Here is a 27,421-nt window from a genome sequence, read left to right as displayed (position 1 = left end):
AAAACAAACTTATTTACAAAATGAAATTAAGTAAGTTTTAAGTACTTTTCTAAACAAAAAATAAGGTGTAATGTGGATGGTCTGAAAATTGTCCCCCACATATAAGGGGTCCTTTTACCAAGCTGCAGGAAAAAGGGCCCAACGCTAGAGGTGGGGAACGTTTCTCCTGTGTGCCAGGGCCCTTTTTACCGTCGTGGATAAAGACTCCAGACACACATGGCCATGCGGTAAGAGAACCCTTACCGCATGGCCATGCGGTGGGGAGCCCTTACCGCCAACCACTGAGGTGGCGATAAGGGCTCTCTCGCTAACCCGGTGGTAATGTTGAGGGCCTAAGGCAGACAAAGCCTTCTGAGACCCTAGGCTCGTAAAGCTGAAATAAATGGGATCTACAAAAAATATAATTAATCAAATCAAGCAAGATTTATTCAGTGGTTTCACAGGTTACAGAAATGAAGAAGGAATTAATAAAGGCTCAAGAAGCAAATATGTGAAGGTTCTTGAGGGAGCATTACATTCACTACTCACTAATCAAGGAATCCAGACACGCAATGCTCGTTTTCCTGGTTCTAAGCACTTACTTATATACTAAAATTTTTACTTGATTTCCTTACGTGCATTTCCTATACGTGCTTCGTTTGCTTGCTGTCTCTTCAAAACCTGTTCAAACTGGCTCTGTAAAAATGCCTTTTCAGCAGCACTTGCTTTTTCAGCTTAAAGGTTGCGACTCTTGTGTCACAGGAAACAAACCACAGCCTAGTCCTGAACCTGAGCCTAATGTCTCGCCTCTATTTCTTGAGCTTGCTCTACAGTAACCAGGCAGCATGTGGCGATGCCCGATTGCCCCCGGGTTACCACCGCATAAGCCATTTCTGGGGGTATTCATTTCCCCCCAGAAATAGTGCACGTTCGGGGCAGGACTACCACCGGAGGCTGCGTTGGGCCGGCAGTAGTCCCGGAAGAGCAAGTGGTAAGCCTGCGTTGGGCTTACTGCAACTTTGTAAAAGGGCCCCTAGGATCTTAATCCTGGTCTTACCTATGAAGTGGTCCCCTTGGGGTGATAGTTTCTGGGAGGTAATCGACCAGTGGCGCCCAGCATCCACCATTGCCAGGCATTGGTAAAGGCTGCGGCTGATTTGTTTCCACAGTATTCAGTAGCCAACTTGTATAGGGAGAAACTGGGTCATCTGAAACATTTCAAAAGATTTATTTATTGAAATTTATTAACCGCCTTTAAAAGAGATTCACTGAAAGTGGTGTACACCAGGTATACCGTGACATAAGATGTACAATTTTGGGGGAAGGAGGAGAGGGAGGGAGCAAGAAAAGGGTGTTCGATGGGGATATAAAGAATGGGATTAAGCAGAAGAATATTATGTTAGATGAGAGGTATATGTTTAATGCGAGAGCAATACCTTACTTTTCTCTGAGCTGTAAAACATCTGTGGAAATTTCAACAGTTATAAATAAATTGTAAATAAAAGTTACAAGTTTAACAGCATAAAAATAGTAAAATGACTGCATACAGTGCATTAGTGTACTTGAATGTATCTCACCTTGGGCTACTACTGAAAAAGGTGAGAGCAAAATCCAAATTAAATAAAGTATTTTCAAGTTCAAAATAATGATGAAATCCATAGGCCTGATATCAACGGCACTTAGCTGGTAGGAATGGTTCCTACCAAGATAAGTACTGCTCACAGGGGCCAGTCACTGATTTTCAGTGGCACTGTATAAATACTGCTGATGAAACTATTCACTGACCGCCCCAGCAGTATCCGGATAATGTTAGGGCAATCCGGTGGCAGAGCCAAAAGTTACCAGGCTACTGCCGTTATTCAGCGTAGTCCTAACTTATCAGTGCCTGGAATAGCTCTGCAGTCATCTTATACCCAGATATTCGAGGTGCGGTCGCACCATGGAGTGATACAAAGGCATTATAACATCTTCATTTTTGTTTTCCATTCCTTTCCTAATAATACCTAACACTCTATTTGTTTTCTTAGCTGCTGCCGCAGCACACTGAGCACAGGGTTTCAACGTATCAACGATGACACCTAGATCCCTTTCCTGGTCGGTCACTCCTAATGTGGAACCTTGCATCACGTAACTATAGTTCAGGTTCCTCTTTCCCACATGCATCACTTTGCACTTGCTCACATTAAACGTCCTCTTGTAATTTTTCACAATCCTCTCACGATTTAACAACTTTGAATAACTTTGTGTCGTCAACAAATTTAATTACCTCACTAGTTACTCCCATCTCTAGATCATTTATAAATATGTTAAAAAGCAGTGGTCCCAGCACAGACCCTGGGGAACCCCCACTATCTACGCTTCTCTGTTGAGAATACTGACCATTTAACCCTACTCACATCCTCTAGTTTTACCGTTTCCCCTTCTCTAGAAAAGATTTGTTTCTATATTGATACCTTTCAATTATTTAAAGGTCTGTATCATATCTCCCCTATCCCTTCTTTCCTCTAGGATATACATATTCATGTCTTCCAGTCTCTTCTGGCTTTAATGTACAATGCGTTCTTTGACAGTAGCATCCAATGGTTAGAGATACATTCTCTTAGGATGATATATGATTATAACCAAGACTCTATCATATTGGTTGCCTATATGTGGTTGGCATGGTGGAGACTTGTCAACCAGTGTTTAAACATGGGTGGCTGTGGCCCATACAGAATGGTGGGTGTGGCTCTGGCCACCTTGTTCGGCAGACTGGAAGGACCATGCGGGTCTTTATCTGCCATCATTTACAGTGTTACCATGTGTGTAGTATCTCACTTGGTTTAATTTTATTCTTTCCAAACCAATGGAATGTTTGGGTACTACTCCAAGCAAAAACAGGTCCCCATGTGAAAGACCCTCATAGATATACACACATGCATACACACACAAAGATGTAGCCACAGATACACACAGAAGGGTTGGAATGCATTCCATGAGCCATACTCCAGAAGCTTTCCCCACCTGTTTAAAGCTACTGATAGGGTAATTCAAATGCTTTAATTTAGCACTCTTAGCAGTAGAAATGCTCGGAGTCAGTTTATTAATTTGTGTTGTGGAATAAAATATAATTCTCAGCCCTGTTCCTCTGTTATAAACTTCCTCACTAGCTTATAAACCATTCTGCCTACCTTGTAAAATTAGTACTTACGTTTATCATCGTCATATGATCCCCCAGAGCTGTTGCTGTACCTTGATTCTAACCGAGTATGTGCTCTGATGATATTACTGAACCTTAGGATGCAAAACAAGAAAACATGGGATAAGCAGAAAGGCAGATTTTTACATCTGAGGGTAAAGCCTGAGGTCTGGCAGGTTCTGGTTTTACATCCCCATTTATTCTGTACCCTCTAAACATGAAAAAAAACATCATTACTGCATAAACAGAGCAGCTGTATTTTATTTGCTGGCGGTGGGGGGTTGAGATAACTTGCACAGAGTTGCAATTACAACCCTGACCACTCTACTTGGCAGACTAGATGGGCCATGCTGGTCTTTTTCTGTCATTTACTATATTATATATGATGGTGTTCCAGTTCTAGCCCCTGAAGAAACAACATTTTATACTTTAAGCTGCCAGCTGTACTTGCAAGCTGAGGAACTTTTCACACATTTACCATGGAATCAAAGCTCAAAGTGGAAGTGTGGAAAATATTTCAGCACAGGAGCAAACCCTCAAGGGATATGGCCAAAACATCCCTCCAGCTGGCTCTAATACAATATCACAATTATTTTACAGCACACAAAAGGACATAGGCAAATATCTGCAGGTCATTTTTTTATTCAGGAATTTTGTAGAATGGAAGGCTTGACCAGTCATCATTGCTGTCCCTCAATCTGGTGACATCAATGACCTCTGAATAGACTTCATACTATCATACAATATCCAAACAAGCACAAGACACCACCATCTCTACTTCCACTTCAGAGCAGTCACGGCAGTGGACACAGTTATGGGTCTGATTTCTGCAAAGCTGAAATACATAACTTTTTTTTTTTCAAAACTAGAATGTCCTGTGAAGGATGGAATGTCTAAAAAGAATTATTTTATTAAAAACTTTCAGAAAGGACATGACACAGGGCCAGGGAATCAGATGTATAACATTATGAGCCAATTGCCCTGTAGGTTCCAACAGGATTTATCTTCTCTAGGGAAATCACCCTATATAACTCTGGCCCTATAATCTTTCCAGTTCCAGTAATGTGCACACACAGGATGTGGAGCAGGGGCTTGTTCAGGTGTAGCATGGATTACACTTGCCTTTTCTTTCAAAAGGGGCCGAATCAGGTATATGAAAACCCTCTAGAAAGGCCAAGCAGTCACCACCTACTGTCATATTCTAATGTTTCAAAAGAAAGACCTGTGGTGGGGAAGAGGAACATTCAAAATAGACAATAAAAGGGAAATTCCATTTAAAAAACAGGCACTACCATTTATGCCTGCATTACACGTGTTAATGTTTACAATACTAGCACTATCCCCAGGATTCTATATAGGGGACCTAGCGTTCCGCACTGAAATCCAAGCACATTCTGTAACTATCTTGTCCACTTGAATAAGACCATCCAACATATCACTTTGCTCCACAGTCAGAGAGGGAAGCCCTTGGGATGTCAAAAAATTGTTTATGGCCCCAGGTTGCAACATAGGGTCAGCCGTGTACAGAGTTTGGTAGAAGGTTTGAAATCTCTGTCGAATCAAGGAAGATGTTGTCAGAATCCTGTTCTTTTCATCAGCAATCCGCAAAATAGTACGGTCAAACCTACGTTGCCGCAACTTAAGAGCCAACAAACAACCAGGTTTATTACACTACATATAACGCTGTTGCTGCTGTTGACCCCGAATAAAGGCCAACTGTTCCAAATAGACAGCATGGGGATGAGGACGTAGATTTATCAGAAGTAGATGGGACAGATGATTCACCAGATAGTGATGATGACAAAATGCCAGATCTGGAATGAAGAGCTGCTGTCTTCAACGGTTGAGGGAAAAGGGTTGGGCGGGGAAACGATACTTCTCACAAATTTAAATAATTCCTGAGTTTGGTAGCTATAAAAGCATTTCCTGCTTCCTTTAAGCCATTCTTCAAACTGTTTAAAAACAAAGAAGGTATCTGTGAGGGTTGATGTGTAGCATTGTACAGGACAGTCTTAACCATATGAGGCAATAATGTTATGTATGAACACCTTTCCACTGACTTCCAGGATAGGATTGTTGGGTATAAACAGTTGATAGCCATTGTAACCATAAAAGGTCTTGGCCTTCCAAAGAGAAAGCTAATTAGCAGTGTCATTTAAAACATGTTATGTCAAATACAGGCTTTTCTATTAAACCTTTACAATGTTGGTTCCCAAACAATTAAGCATTTGGTGTGGGTCCCCCCCTCCCCCCAAGAAGCTGACACATTTTTAATTGGCTTACAGCATTATAAGTGATGATGTACCGTATCTCAGTTGTCTTCATCTTTTTTTTTTTAATTTTGCTATTTGCCAGTCATCAATAAAAATGTTTGTACTAAAACTTTCACTTTAATATACAGTAAGGGAATTACAAAAAAATAAAAAATAGAGATTAGCTTCAGCTTCAAGTCAAAATAAACAGCTCCATTTATGCATAAAAATAACTCATGTAAATGGCAGCAAGATACAATGCTCAAGTGCCAAGTCAAAAAATACAGCTGGATGAACTCTTGACTTCTACTGCTCAATAATTATATGGCTATGAGCCTGCAAATCCCTTTTGATAACCTTTCTACAATGTTATCATTCCACTGTTTTAGAGAACTGAGGTCAAGAACAAACCTAAGATTGCAGATAGAGTCCTCTGGCTACTGGATTTCTCTGGCTCATATCTAATTACTGATATTGGGCTGTATGACAAGAATCTGACCCAAGTTACAGAAGGTCTCCAAGGACAGACTACTCTACAAAAATGATCCTTTTGAGACTGTGTATATGACTGGTCTTTGAATTAAAAGTTAGAACTATTCATATGCTAATTTAGACCTTTTCAAAGTCAAGCTTTCATGGCTCCTACACAGGTGCCAGTTTTGAAGGTGCGTAAGCAAATTCCTTCACTATATCCAGGGAGGGGTAACTTGTGTTGTGTTTATGACTCCCATTTATTTTGAAGCAAGGAATCGCATTGTGGCATTCTTTTCTGCTACCGGATATCAGAAAACATGACAGGAATTGTTTGATGAGATCCAAACATGAAAGAATGCACCCTACACTTTGTAACATGCTTTCAGCCTTCAATAGCAATGCATATCTATGAAACTTTCCATTTAACTGTGTGGAACAAATCAGGCACACTAATATCTTGAAATAGAAGGAGAGACAAAATCCTGGATAGCTGCAGTAAGATTGGTATCTACCATTGTTACGGAACTGGTAGTGAGCCCTTGTGCCTCGGTGAAAAAGAAGCACGGTGAAAAAGAAGGCCGCACTCAGTCAGGCAGCCGGACAACCCCTAGCTTCACCTGGGGACGACCACCATTCCCCAGGAGTTGAGCTCTCAGGTGCGGGTGGCCACCAGGACTTCAGGATACGAGCGGGAAGGACGGCCGCTAGCCGAACCAGGCAGCAAGTAAACAGTATCAAGTCTAAACCGAGAATCAGGGCAGGCAGCAAAGCAGAGAATATCCGGTCCAATCCAGAAGTCAGGGCTGGCGGCAAAGCAGAGAATGTCAGGTCCAATCCAGAAGTCAGGGCAGGCAGCAAAGCAGAGAATGTCAGGTCCAATCCAGAAGTCAAAGCCAAGCCGGGAGAAGACAGCAGAATGCTCAGAACACGCACCAGACCTCTACAACGATAGAAGCCGAAGCAAACTGATGACCGTGTTTAGTTTTTAAATAGGCCTCTCATCAGGAGATCCCTGCCACAGCTGACAGGCAAGGAACCTAATTGGGCACGCCCATAGGAATAAGCCTCTCAAGATGGCTGCCCCTCAGGAACCGATGTAGATGATCTACTCAAGATGGCCGTCCTTCAGGAACTGATCAAATGCACCTCTCAAGATGGCCGCCCCTCAACTGAACCTTCCAAGATGGCCGCCACCAGGAGCAGCCAGGTAGGAGTGTAACAGAGTGTAACAACCATCTAGGAATGTTGGAATGGTAATGGTTTGTGTAGTGGCCTGAGAACCAGAGGAGCTATGTTCGATACCCACTGCAGCTCTTTGTGACTCTGGGCAAGTCACTTAAACCCCCATTGCCCCAGGTAGAAAAATACAGTGCCTGTATATAACATGTAAACTGCTTTGATTGTAACCAAAGAAAGGTGGTATATCAAATCCTATCCCCTTTCCCTCTTCACTTCCTATTCCCAGAGATGAATGGGGCTCAGGGCAGAAGTAGTTTATGAGTCATAGAGAAGTCATATAGAGTCAAAAGCATTCATTTTTGTATAATACCATTCATTATAAAAGAAAGAGCTGGCTTAAGTATGTCTTACTCTATAATAAAGAGATAAACTGGGGTCTTCGGGAGATCTCACATTTTAAAACTTCAGAGCTTTCTAATGTTAATATATTTAAGGTACCTTGGCTAAGTGTTTAATTTATTATTTTAATTTTTAGTTATTGAGTACTGTATTTTATTATTTTCATTATTCTATTGTATTATTATTAGTATGAATTTTTCCATTTGCGGTTGTGCGTTGTTTATATATTTTTTAAATGTTATTGATTGTACACTGCCTTAATTAGTTTACTGAAGAATAGTTAAGCAGATAATTGTAAACTAATTATTCTCTGAATTATTTTAAGTTAATTTTAGACTGTTTGCTTCATCAGTCCCACTAGGGTCTGAGAATGGCATGCTTCTTTCTATGTTTGGGTACCTACACAATCCCTAATCTTTTTGCCATGGAGAGGAGGAGCAGACCAGTAGTTAGCAAAGGGGGATGCCAGGATTCAAATCTTATTGATGCTCCTTGTGACCTTCAGCAAGTCGCTTAATGCTCCACTGCCTCAGGTACAATCTTACAGGGCAGTTCTATAAACTGGCACATAGAGGTATGTGCCACTTGTACATATCACAAAATTAAATGTGGTCCGTCACTTCAGCAGGGTTCAATATCAACAGTCTCATTTTATAAGTCTCAACACTATATTCAAAATTTTCTCCAAATGTGTCTGTTACTTGAACAACAATTTAATCCCAGAGCCTCAGTGGGAAACTCTTTTCACGCGGGGAACTCACCACCGCAATCTGAACAACTCTTCATTGGCCCTCTCAATATACTTGAAACTACTAATTTTATTATCATTAAATCTCTTAAACAACATCTTTAGAATCGCTTCTAGGATAAGCAGCATAAAATCTCTTTTACTGTTCTGGAATCTTGACAGGTACTTGTGACCTGGATTGGCCTGTTGGAAACAGGATACTTCGGTGTGTCCCAGTATGTCAATGCTTATGTACTTATGATAAGGAAATACCTACTGTATCTGAATGTAACCTGCCTTCAGCTACTAGTGAAAAGGCATGCGCTAAACCATAACATCCTTGCTGTCTACAGAATAGGAAGTTGTGTTACATAAACTGGGGAGAGAAGTGTGGTTACAAAATAGAGCAATCTGCGGGGCAGCAGGCAGGCCATGCTTTAATTAGGTCCTCAAAAATGATAAACATTATTTTTCTACTAATCTCAGAAAAACATGAGAGTAAAAGCGGCAGCCAAATTCCTTATCCACAGAGGTCAAAGATTACTGTCTGCCTCATTCAACTCTGCCCAAGCAGGCAGTAATGATGAATCTATAAATCTTTCAGTTTTGCAAACCTGGGCAAAAACATCACATTAGTTTATGTGAAAACTGCAGTGAGTTTTCTCTTCTTTATTATCAGAGGAGGAGGAGGAATGAACTGGTGCATACTTAATCCAAGCTGGGATGGTGCGAAGCTAACACATGCCCTTGGAGAACCTTCAGTCATGTCCCCCCCCTTTCCACCCTAGCCTCCTAAGCATTCCCCTCTTACAACCCCCCCTAACAGCAGCATCCAGATGCCCCACTCCCTTCGTATACCTCTCTGCACTACCATCTTCCTCTGCTTTCTCCCCATCCACCCCCACCGTCAGCAGCATTCATCCATCTATAGATCCCCCTTCTGTCCCTGCCTCCAGCACAAATAATATAAGTTACACAGCAACTCTTCATCCCCATCCCCTCCTTCCTGAGATGAATTATGCTGTTGGTGCCATGGGCGGATCCTGACAGAACAGTGGGGTGGCAGTGGTTCACAGCATTGAAAAAAAAATCTTCCCTGCCTCTGTATATGCTTGCGGACCACCCCTTCTGGTCTGCAAGATTTTCTCCAACCACATGGGGAAGCAGTGGAAACAGGTGGCATGCTCCAAAATCTTCTTTATGTTGGACTGTAGAGCTGGTGAGGCACTAGGTCCTGCTGCTGCCATTGACGCCCCCAAAACTGCAGCACTCTAAGAGGCCACCTAGTTTACTTAATGTTTCCACCGGCCCTAACTCCAAGTTGTATTTGAATGAGGAGTGAGGGAGGAGAAGACGGAGTGTGGCTACAGCAGTTACAGAGCTCGGGAATCACGTGGATGCTCTTATCTCCTATATTTCCAATAATCAATAAAATATTTCAAAAGGTTTACCAATTTATCCACCTAATCGGAGTTCAGAATACTAACCTGTCGTCTGTTTCTTTCATTGTTCTGCCCTCCTCCATGTCAGGGAAGCTGTCATGTCCAGCAACCACAGTGTTGCTGCTAGAGGTGGTCCCTACAAGCAAGATTGCAGTAATCACACAATTTAGAATGTCTCATATTAAGGCCCTACATTTGAATGCTTAGCATACAACAGCAGCTCTATCGTGCATTACAGGGGCAATTCTACAATCCAGGCACTAACATTTACACACGCATTACTTGTGTAGATATTTAGACCCATAAGTGTACATTTATGTGTGTACACTTACTGGTCTGAGTGGAGGAGTAGCCTAGTGGTTAGTGCAATGGGCTATGATCCTGGGGAACTGAGTTCAATTCCCACTGCAGCTCCTTGTGACTCTGGGCAAGTTACCTAACCCTCCATAGCCCCTGGTACAAAATAAGTACCTGAATATATGTAAACCACTTTGAATGTAGTTGCAAAAACCTCAGAAAGGTGGTATATCAAGTCCCATTTCCCTTTCCCTTACGTACCAGCATGCTGCCTAAATGTTATTCTGCAAACATCTGGTTAACTTACACAATGGGGGCATATACAGGGATGAAGAATGGCAGGACATAGGCGGGAGCTCCCACAAGCATTTAACTTAGAATGCTTTAAGTTACTTGGGTAGCTGCCGCAAGTAGGCACTCATACTTATGCCAGCTCTAGGGCTGGCGTGAATGATCGTGCATAAATGTTAGGTGCATTGATTCCTGGTTAAGCTGGTATTCTATAAAGGGAACACAGGCGCCTTTGGTCCTTTACAGAGAAGGGTCCTACCACGTATCCTCTGGACACCTACTTCTAGGCTCCTGGTTATACAATTTCTTTCTATGGGGTAATTCTATGCAGATGATACTAAGATTTAGGCACCAGGAATGTGCATAAATGACTAGAATACATATGCATGCAAATGCCAACAAGCACTATTCTTTAAAATAGCACTGAAATATAATAGAGCAAAACACAAAAGGTGGAAATGACCACATAAGAGGTGAACCTGGATGAAAACCAAAGCCTTTATTCAAAATAGTATATATATATATATATATATATATATATATATATATATATATATAAAATCCCCCCTCAAACGTTCTGAAGCTCAAATCCCCCCTCAAACGTTCTGAACCTCACTCCCTGACAGTGAAGCACTGAACTCCTGTACTGTTTGTAGGCTAGGCTAACACCCTCACTCACAGACCCGCCCTCAGCCACGCCCCATCTGCACATAAAAAGCAACCTCAACGTTCTAAGGCTCACTTTGTGGCTTCAGGGCTCGTAATTTCGAAGCTCTGTAACCACTTTTAGTAACCATCTATCTGTGCCCCGCCCTCACGTCACAACGTTATGACATCGAAGGCGGGTCATAATGAACACAAGTACACGAAGGTAGGAAGCCCATTCTGTCATCTCTCTTTCCACTCCCCAACGCAGCCGTCATTCCCATACAGTACCTACGCGTCGCCCCCCCCTCCAAAATCCAACCCCCCCTGTCTTACTCTCAGAGATGCCCCTGCATGTCACCCCCCCTCCAAAAACCACAAACCACTCCCATCTGTCTCTCAGCCATCCCTCCACCCGCCCAACGGCACTCCCCTCCCCGACATAGGCCCCGCCCATCCCCCTATGTGCACGGTCGCCCCCCTCCAAAATCGCTAGCCCCCATCTGCTACCCTCCCTTCCTCTTACCGGGGTCCTGGCGCAAGAACTGAGGGGCAAGGTAGCTCGCAAATTCTGCTGCCTTCCGTTGTCTTCGCCATGAGCTCTGTGCCCTGACTCTCTGGTCCCGCCCAACAGGAAATGAGGGCGGGACCAGACAGTCAGGGCACACAGCTCATAGTGAACACAACGGAAGGCAGCAGAATCTCCAAACTACCTTGCCCTTCAGTTCTGCCGCTGCGGCTGGGACCCTGGTAAGAGGAGGGGAGGGTAGTAGAGGGGGGGTTGCCGATTTTGGAGAGGGGCCGCCGTGCACGTCCTTGCTAGTGCCCGTTTCATTGCTGCCAGAAACGGGCCTTCATTACTAGTATATATATAATAAACCCAACACGGGCTGTGTTTCGGCAATTGAGCTTTCCTCAGGGGTCTACAGCAATACGAAGATTGCTGATAGCAAATGGCTCTGGAGAAACCTTAGAGCAGGCACCAGGCAATGTGAATGCACCAACAGCAAACAGCTCTGAAGAGATCATGGAGTCCTCGGCTATCTGAATCCGACATTCCAAAAAAGATGTCTCTCTTCTTCTGTGGTCATTCCCATCTTTTGTGTTTTGCCAATTTGTTTGTGGGAGTGGACTGATCCCGTCTTGGTTTGCCTATACACAACAGCGCAGTGTTCTTCAAAGCAAGGCCCGGAGGGCCAGTGGCGGCCCTTAAGAGACTTCTGGGGCTGCCCTCATCATCATTCTGGCTTTGCTACTCTCTACATCTCTAACCAATTTCATGACATAAAGGGGGAAGTGGATGGGAGGAAGAGCCACATGCTTGAAGGACAAGACATTTCTCAATAGGTGAAGAGAATGTATTTGGAAATGCACACCTCCTTGGGGATACGCAAAATAAACAGTTTAACGGTGCGCATCATTGACAGACACTGAACAGCAGAGTCGTGACCTCACAGGGAAAGATATTTGGCAGCTCTCCTTCAGCTCACTGGATCCAAAATGGCCCTGACTTAAAATTTAGTGAAGACCACTGCAATAGCATATGGTTTGAGGGTTTGCATTCACATGTGTAGAGCATGGGCAGGGCACATAGTCACATGCTTAAGATTATAGAATATTTTCATCTCCGCACGTTCTTTTGAAATTTATGTGTGATCATTTACACCAGCTCTATGGCAATTCTCGGTGCATTTCAATATTACGCTAGTAATATGTACACACTCCTTTCTTTATGGCAAAGGTTTTGTTTTCAACCCAGGGGTTTTCAGGATATCTCCACAGGGATATCCTGAAAACCCCAACTGGCTGAGTGTGCCCCGAGGACTGAGATGAAAACCCCTGTTTTATGGAATAAGCTACAATTAGGCATCTTATGGGTACTGCCATGTAGATGCCTCTTTAAAGAATTGCCCTCCACCAGCTTCAAGGCCCAATGCATGCTTTTGACACTGCTAAAGTTGTTTTTTGTGTGTGTTTTTTAAAAAGTTGATTTTTCTCCATTTTGGATTAAAACAATAAGCACCAGACAATAACTTTCCAACCACATCACAGCCAGTGCTGTTTGATACAGCATCCTATCAAAACATTATGGCTGTCAAAACAGCACAGTAAAAATGGCAAACATCAAAATTCAAAGCTAAAGAAATAACAAGTTAACTCAAAATCAAATAGCAACTGAATATCCAAAACAGAAGGAAAAAAGACCTCACAAATCATGACCATGGCAGTATTTGAGCAACTGAACTGCACCTTTTTGGATATTCAGTTGGTATTTCATTTTGAATTAACTTGTTATTTCTTTAGCTTTGAGTTTTGATTTTTATCATTATTTGTTGCTAAAGTTTTTCCTTTAATATTAATCAGTAAAAATGGCAACAGTGACCATATGTTCTTTTTAATTTATAGCTTTCAATAATTACAATCATTGGCACTTCCTAGAAAATGCATACATCATACAGGGGCCCTTTTACTAAGCCGTGTAAGGCTCTACGCGTGCCCAACGTGTGCCCAAATAGAGTTACCACCCGGCTACCACGCGGCTTTTGTGGTAATTTCATTTTTGGCGCGCACCCAATACAAGCAGCAGAAAAATAATTTTTATTGGATGTACACCACGTGGCATTTGGCGCGCATAGGTCATTACCGCCCGGTTATCACATGAGACTTTACCGCTAGGTCAATGGTTGGCGGTAAGGTCGCAGACCCAAAATGGACCCAAAACCTGCGCCTACACTACCAAAAGCCATTTTTCAGCACACCTTAGTAAAAGGACCCGACAAAGTCTAAAAATGAAAACGTGAAGGATAGTAACAATAATGAGAAAAATATGCTTAGACATCTAAGTCTGTCTCAAAGTCAGCTGATTTGGAAGTAGCCTCAGAAATTTTGCTTCACAGAATGGATGCATGGCACAGATTTCCAAGGGAGAAGGTGGAAACCAGAACAGTAATTAAACTAAAAAATGGGAGACAACCCTAGTTAGGAAGGAACGAAGGGGATATGGAGATCAACTGAACGCCGTGGTATTGTAAACCTAGCAGACTGGATGAGCTGTTCTCTACATTTAACTGGCACCCTTTGAACAGTAAAGCTCTGTGGGAGGTTCCCTGCTGCTTGTGGCAACATATGGGCTGATATTCGAAAGGAGTTATGAGTTGGCTACTAGCTAGCTAATGCATAACTCACCTATCCGGATATTTTAAAGTTATCTAGATAATATCCGGCCATTAATATCGTTAAATGGATGGATATTATCCGGACACAAAGGGGCTGAATTAAGGGAGGCATGGAGGCAATGCCAGGACCTACCCAGATAAATTGCTAACACAAATCAAATCCATCTTCTTCTAAATCTGATGCAGTCTCTGCTCAGTGTACATTTTCAGTGCTGCTAATTACCTGGATAGCAGCCCTGAATATATGGATTAAGTTAAGCACTGGTGTTTAACTTAATCCACTGACTGTGCCAGCTGAAATCTAGCCCAGTTTTTATTTGCTTGACGTGTTAGTTGAAAAGTATTGGGTGCGCTTTTGTCTTTCTAATATTTCAGCTTTAGCAAATAAGGCAATTGTCCTGAGCACATTCAGTATATTTTACATAGTGAGCAATTTTCAAATTGAATTACGTGGGTAAAGTGTTTTCCTCACATTAATCAGTTACCTGAAAACAGGCCCTCCCTTACAGCACCTAAAAGTGTGCACATTGTGGATTAATATACAGGCTTTTTCCCCTCTAAGAGCTGCCCCTGGGCTTAGGTTAGGACAAGGGTGACTTAGCACTTGGTCAGGAGGGACAGGTGTATTTCTGTGCCAAGTCCCCACCCCCCCCCCCACACTTCAGTGGTACAAACCCTCCATTTTCCCCCTAGCCTGTCCTCATCTACCTCTTTTTCCCTTCACCAGTCTCTCACTAATCTTTTTGCTGCTGCCCTTTCCCTACTTTTTCCTTCTCCCTTGGGTAGCAGGAGTGCCCAGGGTCATAAACTGATTGCTTGCCTTCCTTCCCTCTGCACTTGGACTTTAGCTCTCTAGGGGCTGACTTGCTTGCTGCCTTCTTCCTCACTGCAGCAGTTATACTGGCTCCCAGGGCCATGGCCCCATGTCTTCTTCTGGTCTAGGCATGAGGTACAGGTAGCTAAAGGAGCCTGGGAAGCGCAATTAAAAGTTTGCTCCAATTGTCACCAAGCTTACTTGCTCCTAGGCAGGATCTGGCAGGCAGCCACAAAGCTTCTGAGTTGGCAACCTGGCATAAAGTCTCCATTTAGTTGAGAGAGAAAAAGTACATCTCAAATAGCATTTTCAAATCTATGCACCTCCGTTTCCAGCAAAACCTTTACCCACAGAAAAACCTAGTGCATGGGTCAGTGTGTACTTTGATTTTATGGCAATTTTCAAAGAAAAAGAGCATTCCCTTCAAAACTGATGCAAAGCCTTTGACTAAAAATTATGCATAGCCTTTGTCCCACTGTGTAAAGTTTTAAAATTGGTGTTCTAGAGTACAGACAATCAAATGTCCTGTAACAGGTCTTCACCCACACTTAGGTTAATAATGCAGTTTGCTCCACCAATTATAAAAATGCCTTAAATTAGCATGTAACCGAAACCTTCTTAACGTGAATTCACCAGAAAAAATGTCTGACAAACACCATACTATTCAAAATGCTGTCACAGGACCTGAGCTGTCCATGTTGCAAATACATCCATGTCAAGAAGATTTCTTCAAATGCTCTCTGAGAGGCTCTCCTCCTCTAGGCCCTTATCTGGAGACGAAATGCCAAGGAAGCACCTGTGACTGAGATGGTAACTGGTTGTATGCAGATGTTCAGCAAGAGGTACAAAGCTTTACTTCTTGGCTTATAGCCCACTAATACCTCAACAGTTCCAAGCGGGTTCCAATCAAAGAAGCCAGAACACCCTTCTAGGAAGCAAATAATTAAAAGCTCAATCTAATTATAATTTTTTTTAACAGATATGTTTTCAAAAGCTTCCTGATTAACAAAAAAAAACAACCCTGCAAATATCTTTCCATAAGTGTGCACCCTGGACTGCAAGTAATTCATCGAAAAGGCCTAACTTTTTCCTGCTTTTAACATTTGAAAATGTGAAAAAATTATTACCAGTTTGTCTACAAACTCTACTTACAGACGTAAAGCAAAAATGTATAATCATATAATTTGGAATCTGTCTCTGCAACAGTTTATAAAGAACACAGGCCAATTTAAATACTATTCTAGCGGAAATTGGCAATCAGTGAAGTTTCAGATAAAAAGGGAGCACAAGATCAAATTTCGATAAGCCAAAAATCAATCTAACCGCCATATTTTGTACAGTCTATAATCTTCTTAACAAACCCTTTGAACAGCCTAAATAAATCAAGTTGCAATAATCCAAAGTTGATACCAGTAAGAAATGAACTAACTGTTCAAATTGGTTAGATTCAAAATATTTCCTTATTGTACGAAGTTTCTTCATTAGAAAAAAACCTCTTTTTTACTACATGGCTAACTTGTGGTACTAATGAAATTGAGCTATCAATACAAACCCCTAGGATCTTAATAGTTTAAGAGATCTCCTAGTGAACTCTACTGATAGACAATAACCGGTGACATGGTGGCAGTTGTGGACAATTAAGATAGATCACAAGGTGCAATACCTTCTTCAGCAACAGGGTGGTGACAGAGGACTGCTTTCACACTGAGGTGCTGTGCAATTGTGGGAGCAGAGGGTGAGAGAGGATGATACCCCAATTTCTATTCAGCATGTGATGCTGCTCCCTGATATGGACACTCAGCCACAACTCAAGCTGTCTTCATTAGTGATCTGTTCTTCACTGCTACTATACAGTGGTGGAAATAAGTATTTGATCCCTTGCTGATTTTGTAAGTTTGCCCACTGACAAAGACATGAGCAGCCCATAATTGAAGGGTAGGTTATTGGTAACAGTGAGAGATAGCACATCACAAATTAAATCCGGAAAATCACATTGTGGAAAGTATATGAATTTATTTGCATTCTGCAGAGGGAAATAAGTATTTGATCCCCCACCAACCAGTAAGAGATCTGGCCCCTACAGACCAGGTAGATGCTCCAAATCAACTCGTTACCTGCATGACAGACAGCTGTCGGCAATGGTCACCTGTATGAAAGACACCTGTCCACAGACTCAGTGAATCAGTCAGACTCTAACCTCTACAAAATGGCCAAGAGCAAGGAGCTGTCTAAGGATGTCAGGGACAAGATCATACACCTGCACAAGGCTGGAATGGGCTACAAAACCATCAGTAAGACGCTGGGCGAGAAGGAGACAACTGTTGGTGCCATAGTAAGAAAATGGAAGAAGTACAAAATGACTGTCAATCGACAAAGATCTGGGGCTCCACGCAAAATCTCACCTCGTGGGGTATCCTTGATCATGAGGAAGGTTAGAAATCAGCCTACAACTACAAGGGGGGAACTTGTCAATGATCTCAAGGCAGCTGGGACCACTGTCACCACGAAAACCATTGGTAACACATTACGACATAACGGATTGCAATCCTGCAGTGCCCGCAAGGTCCCCCTGCTCCGGAAGGCACATGTGACGGCCCGTCTGAAGTTTGCCAGTGAACACCTGGATGATGCCGAGAGTGATTGGGAGAAGGTGCTGTGGTCAGATGAGACAAAAATTGAGCTCTTTGGCATGAACTCAACTCGCCGTGTTTGGAGGAAGAGAAATGCTGCCTATGACCCAAAGAACACCGTCCCCACTGTCAAGCATGGAGGTGGAAATGTTATGTTTTGGGGGTGTTTCTCTGCTAAGGGCACAGGACTACTTCACCGCATCAATGGGAGAATGGATGGGGCCATGTACCGTACAATTCTGAGTGACAACCTCCTTCCCTCTGCCAGGGCCTTAAAAATGGGTCGTGGCTGGGTCTTCCAGCACGACAATGACCCAAAACATACAGCCAAGGCAACAAAGGAGTGGCTCAGGAAGAAGCACATTAGGGTCATGGAGTGGCCTAGCCAGTCACCAGACCTTAAGCCCATTGAAAACTTATGGAGGGAGCTGAAGCTGCGAGTTGCCAAGCGACAGCCCAGAACTCTTAATGATTTAGAGATGATCTGCAAAGAGGAGTGGACCAAAATTCCTCCTGACATGTGTGCAAACCTCATCATCAACTACAGAAGACGTCTGACCGCTGTGCTTGCCAACAAGGGTTTTGCCACCAAGTATTAGGTCTTGTTTGCCAGAGGGATCAAATACTTATTTCCCTCTGCAGAATGCAAATAAATTCATATACTTTCCACAATGTGATTTTCCGGATTTAATTTGTGATGTGCTATCTCTCACTGTTACCAATAACCTACCCTTCAATTATGGGCTGCTCATGTCTTTGTCAGTGGGCAAACTTACAAAATCAGCAAGGGATCAAATACTTATTTCCACCACTGTAAGTCCTAGCCCTGACTTGACATATGCATCACTTTTGTTTGTGCCATTTCTATTGGGACATTTTATCATGTCTTATTACTATGCTGGCCTAGTATGAAACAGATAAATAATTCAGTGTAATGTTATATACGGGGGGGGGGGGGGGGGGGGTGCATGATAATATTGAGATTGGATTACTGTAATGCACTCTCCAGTGGTCTGACTACAAAGGGTCTGCAGCAGCTCCAATTCAGAATGCTGCAGCAAGACTAATATAAGGTTGCAAGCGATGTGACCACATCACACCATTTTTGCAAAACCTTCACTGGCTACCAATACAATACAGGGCTAAGGTTAAAACTCTATGTTTGATCTTAAAGAAAATGGCTCCGAGTACTTTAAGAACAGGATCACCCTCTACATACCTCCAAGGACACTAAGGTCCTCTCAAGGAATATCCCTAACCACACCCTCTCCAAAAGACATTACTCGATGTGATAACCGCAAGCGAGCCTTCTCTGGAGTAGCCCCCACACTCTGGAATGCACTCCTTGAAAGGCTCCGCTTAACAGACTATCTCTACTTCAGGAAACAGGTGAAAGCTTGGCTCTTTAACCAGGCCTTTAATGGAAGAAATATCTAACTTGTTAGTCTCACGTACACACACAAGAAGTGACATTTGCTGAACATACTGAAGCAGGACATGTTTATCCACTCCTACCCTAGCTGAGATAATATTTAATTACCTCTCTGACTTCATGTGCAATTTTCTTTAAATTAGTCCCCTTATTTTCTGACTCCTCTTACTCTCTTACCTATCTATATGTTCCATCTTTGCTTGTAACCTACGCTATTAAAATGTGTTAATACATATTGATATCATAAGAAGTATACTATGCCATATGTTGTATTGTTGTTTGAATATTTTTACTGCTGTAATTGTCTTGTGCTTATGTTTGATTTATTCTTACTATGCACCGCCTTGAGTGAATTCCTTCAAAAAGGTGGTAAATAAATCCTAATGAATAAATAAATTTGGGATCTCTTCTGTTAAATAAGGCACTTGTTAATTATGGGGTAATTTTGGTTATTTTTCTGCATTTAAAACCTGTTTTACATGTAGAAAAGGGCGTTCATAAAAGTGCACAACCACATAAGGAGCTTGCATACTTTTATGCAACTTGTGCATAGACCTTTCCGGAAGCACAGTTTGGGCAGAGCAAAGGTGGAGTTGGGATGCATGTGCATATTTTATAAAATATGCAGGTACATATGTAAAGCGCACACACACACACAATTTGTATCTTCTTGAAGCAGATGTAAATTTGTGCTTTTTTAAATAAAGTCGCATACACACCTATGCTGTCTTTCTAAACTAGGCTTTAAAAAAATGCCTTTTTGAACTTCTCACATAAGTGTCATTATAAAATTATCTTCCTGTAGGAAGAAACTAAAATCATATGATGAGCAAAATGAGAATGTACAGGAATTATTTTACTGTGATCTGACAAATGGGGCTGAGTTGCAATATAAATTTATGCACTAGTGAGGCTGGTTTGAGGTGAATATCTTATCCAGGCAAATGGGCGCTGTGTTGCTCTTTTGGATTTTCAGCAAAGGCATTTTGTTAAAAAGTTGCATCCTCCCTCCCCCATCCCCAATATTTTATAAAATATGCATATATTTTAGAACTCCAACACCAGCTCTGCCCAAACTAGGCCCTCAGAAATGTCTATAAGCAGGTTGTGTAAAAGTAAGCGCACATTTCTGTGTTCCTACTTTTTATGACCAATTTTATAAAAGTCCTTTTCGCATGTAAAACAAGCTTTACGTGTGGAGAATGCTTTATATAATTACCAGAAATGTAGTCATAAGTGAGCTGAGGCCCACTCACTTAGGGCTCAGGGCCACCCTGCAGCAAAACACCCTTAGCAGTAGCTGGTGGGGATCCCCATGCCCCACCAGCTGAAGACCTTCTCCACAATGGCACCAAGAATGCAGGTGCCCAAAAACTAAACATGTGCCAGCATTGTTGGTACGGGAGCTGTCATTGACTGACCAGGGTAGGTCTTCAGCTGGCAAGGTTTGGGGATCCTCACCAGCTACCGTTAAGGATGCGCTGCTGCTGGGTGGCCCTGAGCCAGTTCAGCCATTCGGAGTTTTTGTTTTGTTTGAGTATGGAGAAGGGGTGAACAAAGGGAGAGAACAATTGGTGCCCTCCTACTTTTTCTCTAGGCCCACCCAAAATCTGTTGTCTGGCTATGCTACTGATAATTATCATCTCAAAATGTCTTTCCAACATGGACTGTCCTACAGCACAAATGGCCATAAAATCTCATTAGCACAGAACAAAATGCTGAGCTGAAAGACAAATCAAGGCTTGACAGAGGGGTGCAAAACTGTCCACTCTGGTTTCACTCCTACCTGAAGCAGCAGCAGAGGCCTTGTTGCTGGCAGTGAAGCGATAGAATGGTGGGTTATCACAGTGCTGTACTATGGGATTCACTGGGTCCGTCTGCTGCAGCTCAAACAACAGTTCTTCCATTGTCTGAATGGTATTATTGCGACACAAATAGATTGCAATTTTTTTGATCTGGAGAGGAGCCAAAACAGACACAAATTAGTGCGGTGGTTCTCATCCTGTAGACCACCACTGAAAAAGATCATACAGGTCACCTGCTAATAGGTCAGAAAAGAAAACCTCACGCGAGACAAAGTAAGACGATCAGGATTCACACTGCTGGTGATTTTTAAATTTAATATACAGTCTTGAATTTACTTCTGATGACTTCCAGATTTTAACATCAGATCCTCTAGACATACAACAATTAATTATCATTAATAACAAACTTAGGGGTCCTTTTACAAAGGCACACTAGCATTTTTAGCACATGCATTAAAATATGCACATGCTAAACGCTAGAGATACCCATATATTCCTATAGGCATCTCTAGTGCATGCTGAAAATGCTAGTGTGCCTTTGTAAATGACCTCCTTACTAAAGTTGCAGACTGGCTCTCTCAAAACAAGATGAAACTGAATCCAGAGAAAACTAATGGAATGGTATCTAACAGACGGCCATCAAATACCCCAGTGATATTGCTCTTTATGTCTGGATCTTTGATAACATTGGTTTCATGTTTGAAAATCTTACGAGTAGTATTAGGCAATGAACTTTCCTTCAAACCACATGTGTCATTCATCTCAAAGAAATGTTATTATAAGCTACATCTTATTTGATTGAAAAGACCTTTACTTTCTGGATTACTGTAATTCCTTACTAAAGGGACTTCATTCACTCAATGTTTGATGTCTTCAGCTGCTCCAGAACACAGCAGTGAAACAAATCTCAGGATCAAGAAAATGGGATCATGTCATCCTCCTGTTAAAAGCACAGCATTGGCTCCCAGTTTCACATAGGGTTGTGCTTAAAATACCCTTGTATACAAAATTCACCAGTCCGGTCAACCAATCTCATTATTTCAACATCTTATATCTCATTCCTCTTCTTGTGCCTTGCGTTCATCCTGCCACCCAGAATTTAAAAGTCATCTTTCTTACCTCGGGTCCCGGTGGCAGCAGTGGAAAGGCGAGCAGACTCAGCGCTTCAGCCTTCCCTTCTCTCTCAGCTCTGGTCCCGCCCTCATTTCCTGTTTCCGAAAGGGCGGGACCAGAGCAGAGAGAGAAGGGAAGGCTGAAGCGCCGAACCTGCTCGCCTTTCACTGCTGCTGCCAGGACACGAGGTAAGAAAGATGAGTTTTAAATTCTGGGCGGCAGGAAGGCGAGGAGTGGACGGAGGACTGTTGTGGGAGAAGAGGTTGGGCTGGGGATGGGCCTGGCACTCGGAGGAGAGGGAGGGAGGGAGGGGGGGCCTGGCACTCGGAGGAGAGGGAGGGGGCCTGGCACTCGAAGGAGAGGGAGAGGAAGGGGGCCTGGAACTTGGACAGGGAGGGGAGCCTGGAACTCGGAGGCGATGGGGGGACAGGAGATGGGGGAGGGGAGGAGAGGGGGGAATGCACCACCTGTAAATAAATAAATAAATTTTCAGCACCCCCAATCATTTTGAAAAGTTGGCTCCTATGGCGCTGTTAGCCAATGGCTGGCTTCACCAAAGTGCAAGAATGTTTCCAACTGTTATTGCGGAGCTTTTGCAGCTACTGCTGGTTAACTTTGGCTGTTAATGTGCAATAACTGCATAAGCTTAACGTGGTTAAGTAAATAGGTCTCTACTGTTGATTTCTGTTACATATAAAAGACATGGAATTACATTATACAATCTTTTTCCCCCAAATACATAAATACTTTAAAAACAGAAGTGTAATAAAATGTGACACTGTTTCACTGTTTGACTATTTTAAACACTTACGTAAGGTAAGAGGATGGTATCGCTGCTAACTCCGCACAAACTAATTAGAAACTGCAATGTTATTCTAAGGTTGTTGCTCCATTTCTCATTGTTGGCCAAAGCATTCCAGGCATTTTCTACCTCTGGTCCTGGAACTTCATCTCCATACTACAAAAAGGGAAAAAAAAGGTTGTGAAAAACATACACTAAAATATCGTAATCCAAGGTCAGTCTTTATAGGAATCTGAAGTGTATCATGTAACAACTAGGCCTGAAGATTAATAGCACCATCTCTTCAACAGCACTCTGGTAAAGTCATAGGTAATGTCAATCAGGCTGATACATGACAAGGGTAGCAACAGGCTGAGAACCGAGAAGGCCTGGTTGTGATTTTGAGCAAGTCACTTAACACTCCATTGCTTCAGGTATAAACAAATTGTGAGGCCTCTGCTTTGATAGTTTTTAGATTTGCAGGAGGTATATAACAAAACTAAATAAAATAATAAAACCTGCTAACATCCGCAAACCAGGTAGCCAGAATGACCTATTGTCTTTGGTACATAAAATCTTTCTAGACTTATTCAGTCCATTTTAAAATCACTAGTACTTATTATCAGAAGCTTCATCAAAGATGCCACTGCCTTGTAAAAAGATTTTTTTTTTTAGAAAATTCAACACAATTTGCAAAATGTTTCCAACCATTAACATAGTCACAAGAACATAAGAATAGCCACACTGAGTCAGACCAATGGTCCATCTACCTAGTATCCTGCTTCTAAGAGTGGCCAATTCAGGACACAAGTACCTGACCAAGATTCATGTTACTGATCCCAGGGACAAGCCGTGGCTTTCCCCATGTCTATCTCAATAGCAAACTATGGACTTTTCCTCCAAGAACATGGCCAAACCTTTTTTTAAACCCAGATACGCTAACTGCCGATACCATATCCTCTGGCAACGAGCTCCAGAGCTTAACTATTCGCTGAGTGAAAAAACAATTCTTCCTGTTCATTTTAAAAGTAGTACCATGTAACTTTGATGAGTGTCCCCTAGTCTTTGTACTTTATGAAAGAGTTCAAAGGAAGTACTCAGAGAAATTCTGCTACTGTATAAGTTGTAAAAATAGACAGACCACACCCCTTTTTAAGGGCAATTTAATAACCTGGTGCCTCAGTCTAAGCTCCCCAATGCGGTGCGCTTAGATCCAATTTTATACAGGCATCTTAGTCTCAATATTCTGAGTGTAAGGTCAGCATTGGCATGTCTATGTATAGGTGCAGCCTCTTATGCTATGTCAATAGCAAGCATCAGCTGGCACAGGTAGGTGCACCAAGTGATATGTGTATTTGATAGTATTCTATAAACTATGTACCCACCTTAGAGATATGCCCATACTCTACCCATGTGCAAACACCCCTTGCAGTTAGGGACTATGGTACTTGGGTGCTACCTTATAGAATAGCATCTGGTGCGCATAGGCACCTGTCAATGTGAAGGAACCTTTGACATGCATCAGTGGTGCCTACCTCTAGGGGCCACTTTATAGAATTGCCCCCTTTAAGTGTTAGAAAAATCATAATTATCCCTATTACAAAATATCATCAATGATCTTCAACCTATGCATGCTGCAAGTGGAAAATGAGAAATATTCGTTAAACTACCTATTGTGGCCTAAAAATAACATCCTAACCTCTCCAACCTAAGCAACAAAACCAATCTACCATCCAAATAGGCTACAGATCAAGAGGAACGCTAACATGTAATAAGAAATGTAAGAACTGCAAATACAAGTGGACTACCACCACAACTGCATTCCTTAAGCCCCCAGAGGCATATGGATCTATCAGCCTCAGGGCAAGAAATATGCCAACAAATAATATGTAGGACAGAGCAAACAGATTGTGTGAACCAGGTTAAACCATACTTGCTATAGATTCTATTTCAGCTTGGCTCCCTCCGTATCTCTTTGAAGCAAGATGAAAATCTCTTACTGTTTTGGTTAGTACTTTTGTTTGCTGGTAGACTATTATACCAAGCCTCGACTGCCTGCCATTAAATCTAACATTTATTCACATTTGTTCCAGCCCTTATTTCTGACATTAAGGTGGTTATTTTAGAAGACTTGCACTTCATTTACACATGTAAATAGTGGGTCTGTACATGAAATGGCCCAATGCAATGATTTTAGAAAAGCTACTACTTATACACATATGAACGCAATCCCACGGATTCTATATAGCATGACCGAAATTGGATTGGAGGTCACAATTTAATTACTTAACAAGCCAATCAGCATCGATAATTGCCACTTAATTATTGCCACTAATCTGCATTAATTAGAATTTAAGTGCACAACTGCTAAACGTATTCTGTAATGTGGTGTGCGTAAATTCTAATGCACACTGTCAAAAAGGGTGTGTGGCCATGGGCGTGGAATAGGTGGGTCGAGGGCATTCCAAAAATGTACATGAAGGATTTTAGAACACATCTGTCCATGCCCAACTTAGGCGCTGGTACTTACACCAAGTTTTACTTGGTGAAATGGATGCGCCTAGAGTTAATTGCAAGCATGGCCACAAACCGTGCCTAGTTCTAGGCATGGTGTCACAAAATGCCTAGCCACCCACCTGGGGCTACCCCGCGGCCACGTAGAGGGTCTATCCCCAGTACATCTCACATCCACCTGCACTTGCCACTTGTGCTCTACACTAGCATCCTCCTCCTACTCACTGGGTCCCAACTGCCTCTGGGCGAGTCTTCCGCTCTCAAATTATCCCCAGTGATTCCTAGGTTACTGGGGCCATACTCCCAGTGGTCCTTCAGTTCCTAAAAAGCACCCACAGATCCGACACACAAACCACCAGGATTCTTAGTCTGTGCAGACAAGCAGAGGAAATAAACTAAAAATGTTTTATTGTCATGAAAAATTAAAACAATGAACAGAAAAGGTGCAATCAGCAAAATAATAACAGGTAACTGAAATATGGATCAATTATAACACTATCTAAACATTTGTTTACTATCCAAATAGTACCTGGGGAGTTCAGGACATATAGCTGCTCACAGGTTATCAAATATAACTGTTCACAGGGCCTCAGCAAAGAGATCTTTCTCTCTTTTCTCCCTAGCTAAGATGGGGGCAAAAGCCAGTAAGTACATCCTAGATGAATTGAGCTCCTGAGCCAATCAAAGCCCAGAACAACAGGTTTTCAAAAGTATAGTGCTTCTTACTTCCTACCTGTGCCAGACTAAAGAAAGAACAGTCATTCCTCTGTAACAGCTTTAAAGTAAGGAAACACCACCTGCTGGCCAATAGGAGAAATACACTTCAAGAATTAAAGCAGCTTTACAGGCTTAAAAACCCACTGTTTTGTTACACATGGTTTATAAAATATGCCTAGGTGGAAGTTTATTCGGCGCTGATTTTTCAGGTGCCATATACAGAATCTAATCCAATATGCAGAGTTTTCAAAGAGGTGTGTTATGGGTGGGCCCAAAAACATGCATGTCAGCATTTACACCTGCGCTAAGTCACAAGTAATGTCAGCTAGTTGTTGATTTGGACCAAGGGTTTGCACGAGTGATTAGGAGGGCCACTGTGTTTACTTCTCTCCTGTTTAAAACCACCTTAAAATCTAAAAATTAGAATTTTGTAGATTGGCCCTTAATTAGCTCCCTTCTAATACAGTTTTGTAAAATTCAGCACTTACTCATAACATTCCTGGCATTTACACACATAGTAAGTAATTCTATAAGAAAGAAGGCACCGAGTGTAAACAACCATAATGCTTGCATATATGGGTGTATGTATCAATATTCTGGCTACACACTATTCTATATGATGGCGTATATTCTATAAATAAAGGTGGATGTACAAATAGGCGGATCATAGGTAGGGCACACAGTTATACATTTGTAGACTACTATCATTTAGGAATGAACATTTGCATCAGCTCTATGGCTGCTGCAATTGGTCACTCCCAAATTACACGTACATATTTGCACTGCTATGCTGGTTTTGTATACAACAGGTGCCTGTTTATAGAGCTGACCTCATATGTTGCAAAATTATCACCTATGCATGTAAATACCGGCACTTACGCACTCAAAACCATGAATGGTGCTGTTGTTTTTTCAGCCTGTTTCTTTGTACAATAGTCATTGTACTATATGTCTATTCCCTGTGTCCTTATAGGTATTTTATAAAAGACTTCTCATTACTAAGCCTTTTGTAAAATACTTGGGAAATGTACGTGTCCTCACTTGAATATCCATTTTCTTATCTGACCTATGCAAAATCAACCTTTTTAGCGTTACTGTGCAATTTTTGTTTTGCTAAGTATGTTATATAAATGAACCCAGAAATCATTTCGCTCAGAGGCTTGATCTTAGAAATAATATTTATTTTAAAAATCAGGCCTCATTTTCTCTCAAAATTTTTTTTTTTAAAGAATGGTGCTTGCAACCAAGTCCTATAGAGCTACAATAATGATCATTAGAATGCTGATGTCACTGCAGGAATGTATCACTTCCCTGTACAGAAGTAAAATGTCATCACAACAAATTTCACATCTCCAACCTCTTAAGTCCAGCCCCCACTTTCATAGCGCTTAATTAGAAATATCAAAACAACCAAAGTAAAACAAGTGCGGCACAGTTACTGGAACTAAGCTAGGCTTTTAAGTTATAGCTCTTGAGACGTCTTTGTTTTTAAGAACAGCAGCAGGTATGACTTCAGAAAATTAAGAAATTATTAGGATTACAACAAGTAATGGTTCACCACCTAGGCAAAAGACAT

General features: G+C 42.0%; 1 protein-coding gene across 1 annotated transcript in view; it reads right to left on the bottom strand.

Moving 5' to 3' along the window:
- FRY (FRY microtubule binding protein) overlaps positions 1-27,421 on the bottom strand; it is a 449,190-nt gene that overhangs the window by 165,363 nt on the left and 256,406 nt on the right. Inside the window, 5 exon segments of the mRNA XM_030200365.1 lie at positions 1,037-1,187; positions 3,170-3,252; positions 9,676-9,766; positions 20,702-20,870; positions 22,645-22,791. Coding sequence (XP_030056225.1) covers positions 1,037-1,187; positions 3,170-3,252; positions 9,676-9,766; positions 20,702-20,870; positions 22,645-22,791 — 641 coding nt within the window.

This window comes from Microcaecilia unicolor, chromosome 4 (genome assembly GCF_901765095.1).
Source record: "Microcaecilia unicolor chromosome 4, aMicUni1.1, whole genome shotgun sequence".
In the NCBI taxonomy this organism is placed as follows: domain Eukaryota; kingdom Metazoa; phylum Chordata; class Amphibia; order Gymnophiona; family Siphonopidae; genus Microcaecilia; species Microcaecilia unicolor.
This window is presented reverse-complemented; position numbering and strand designations above follow the sequence as displayed.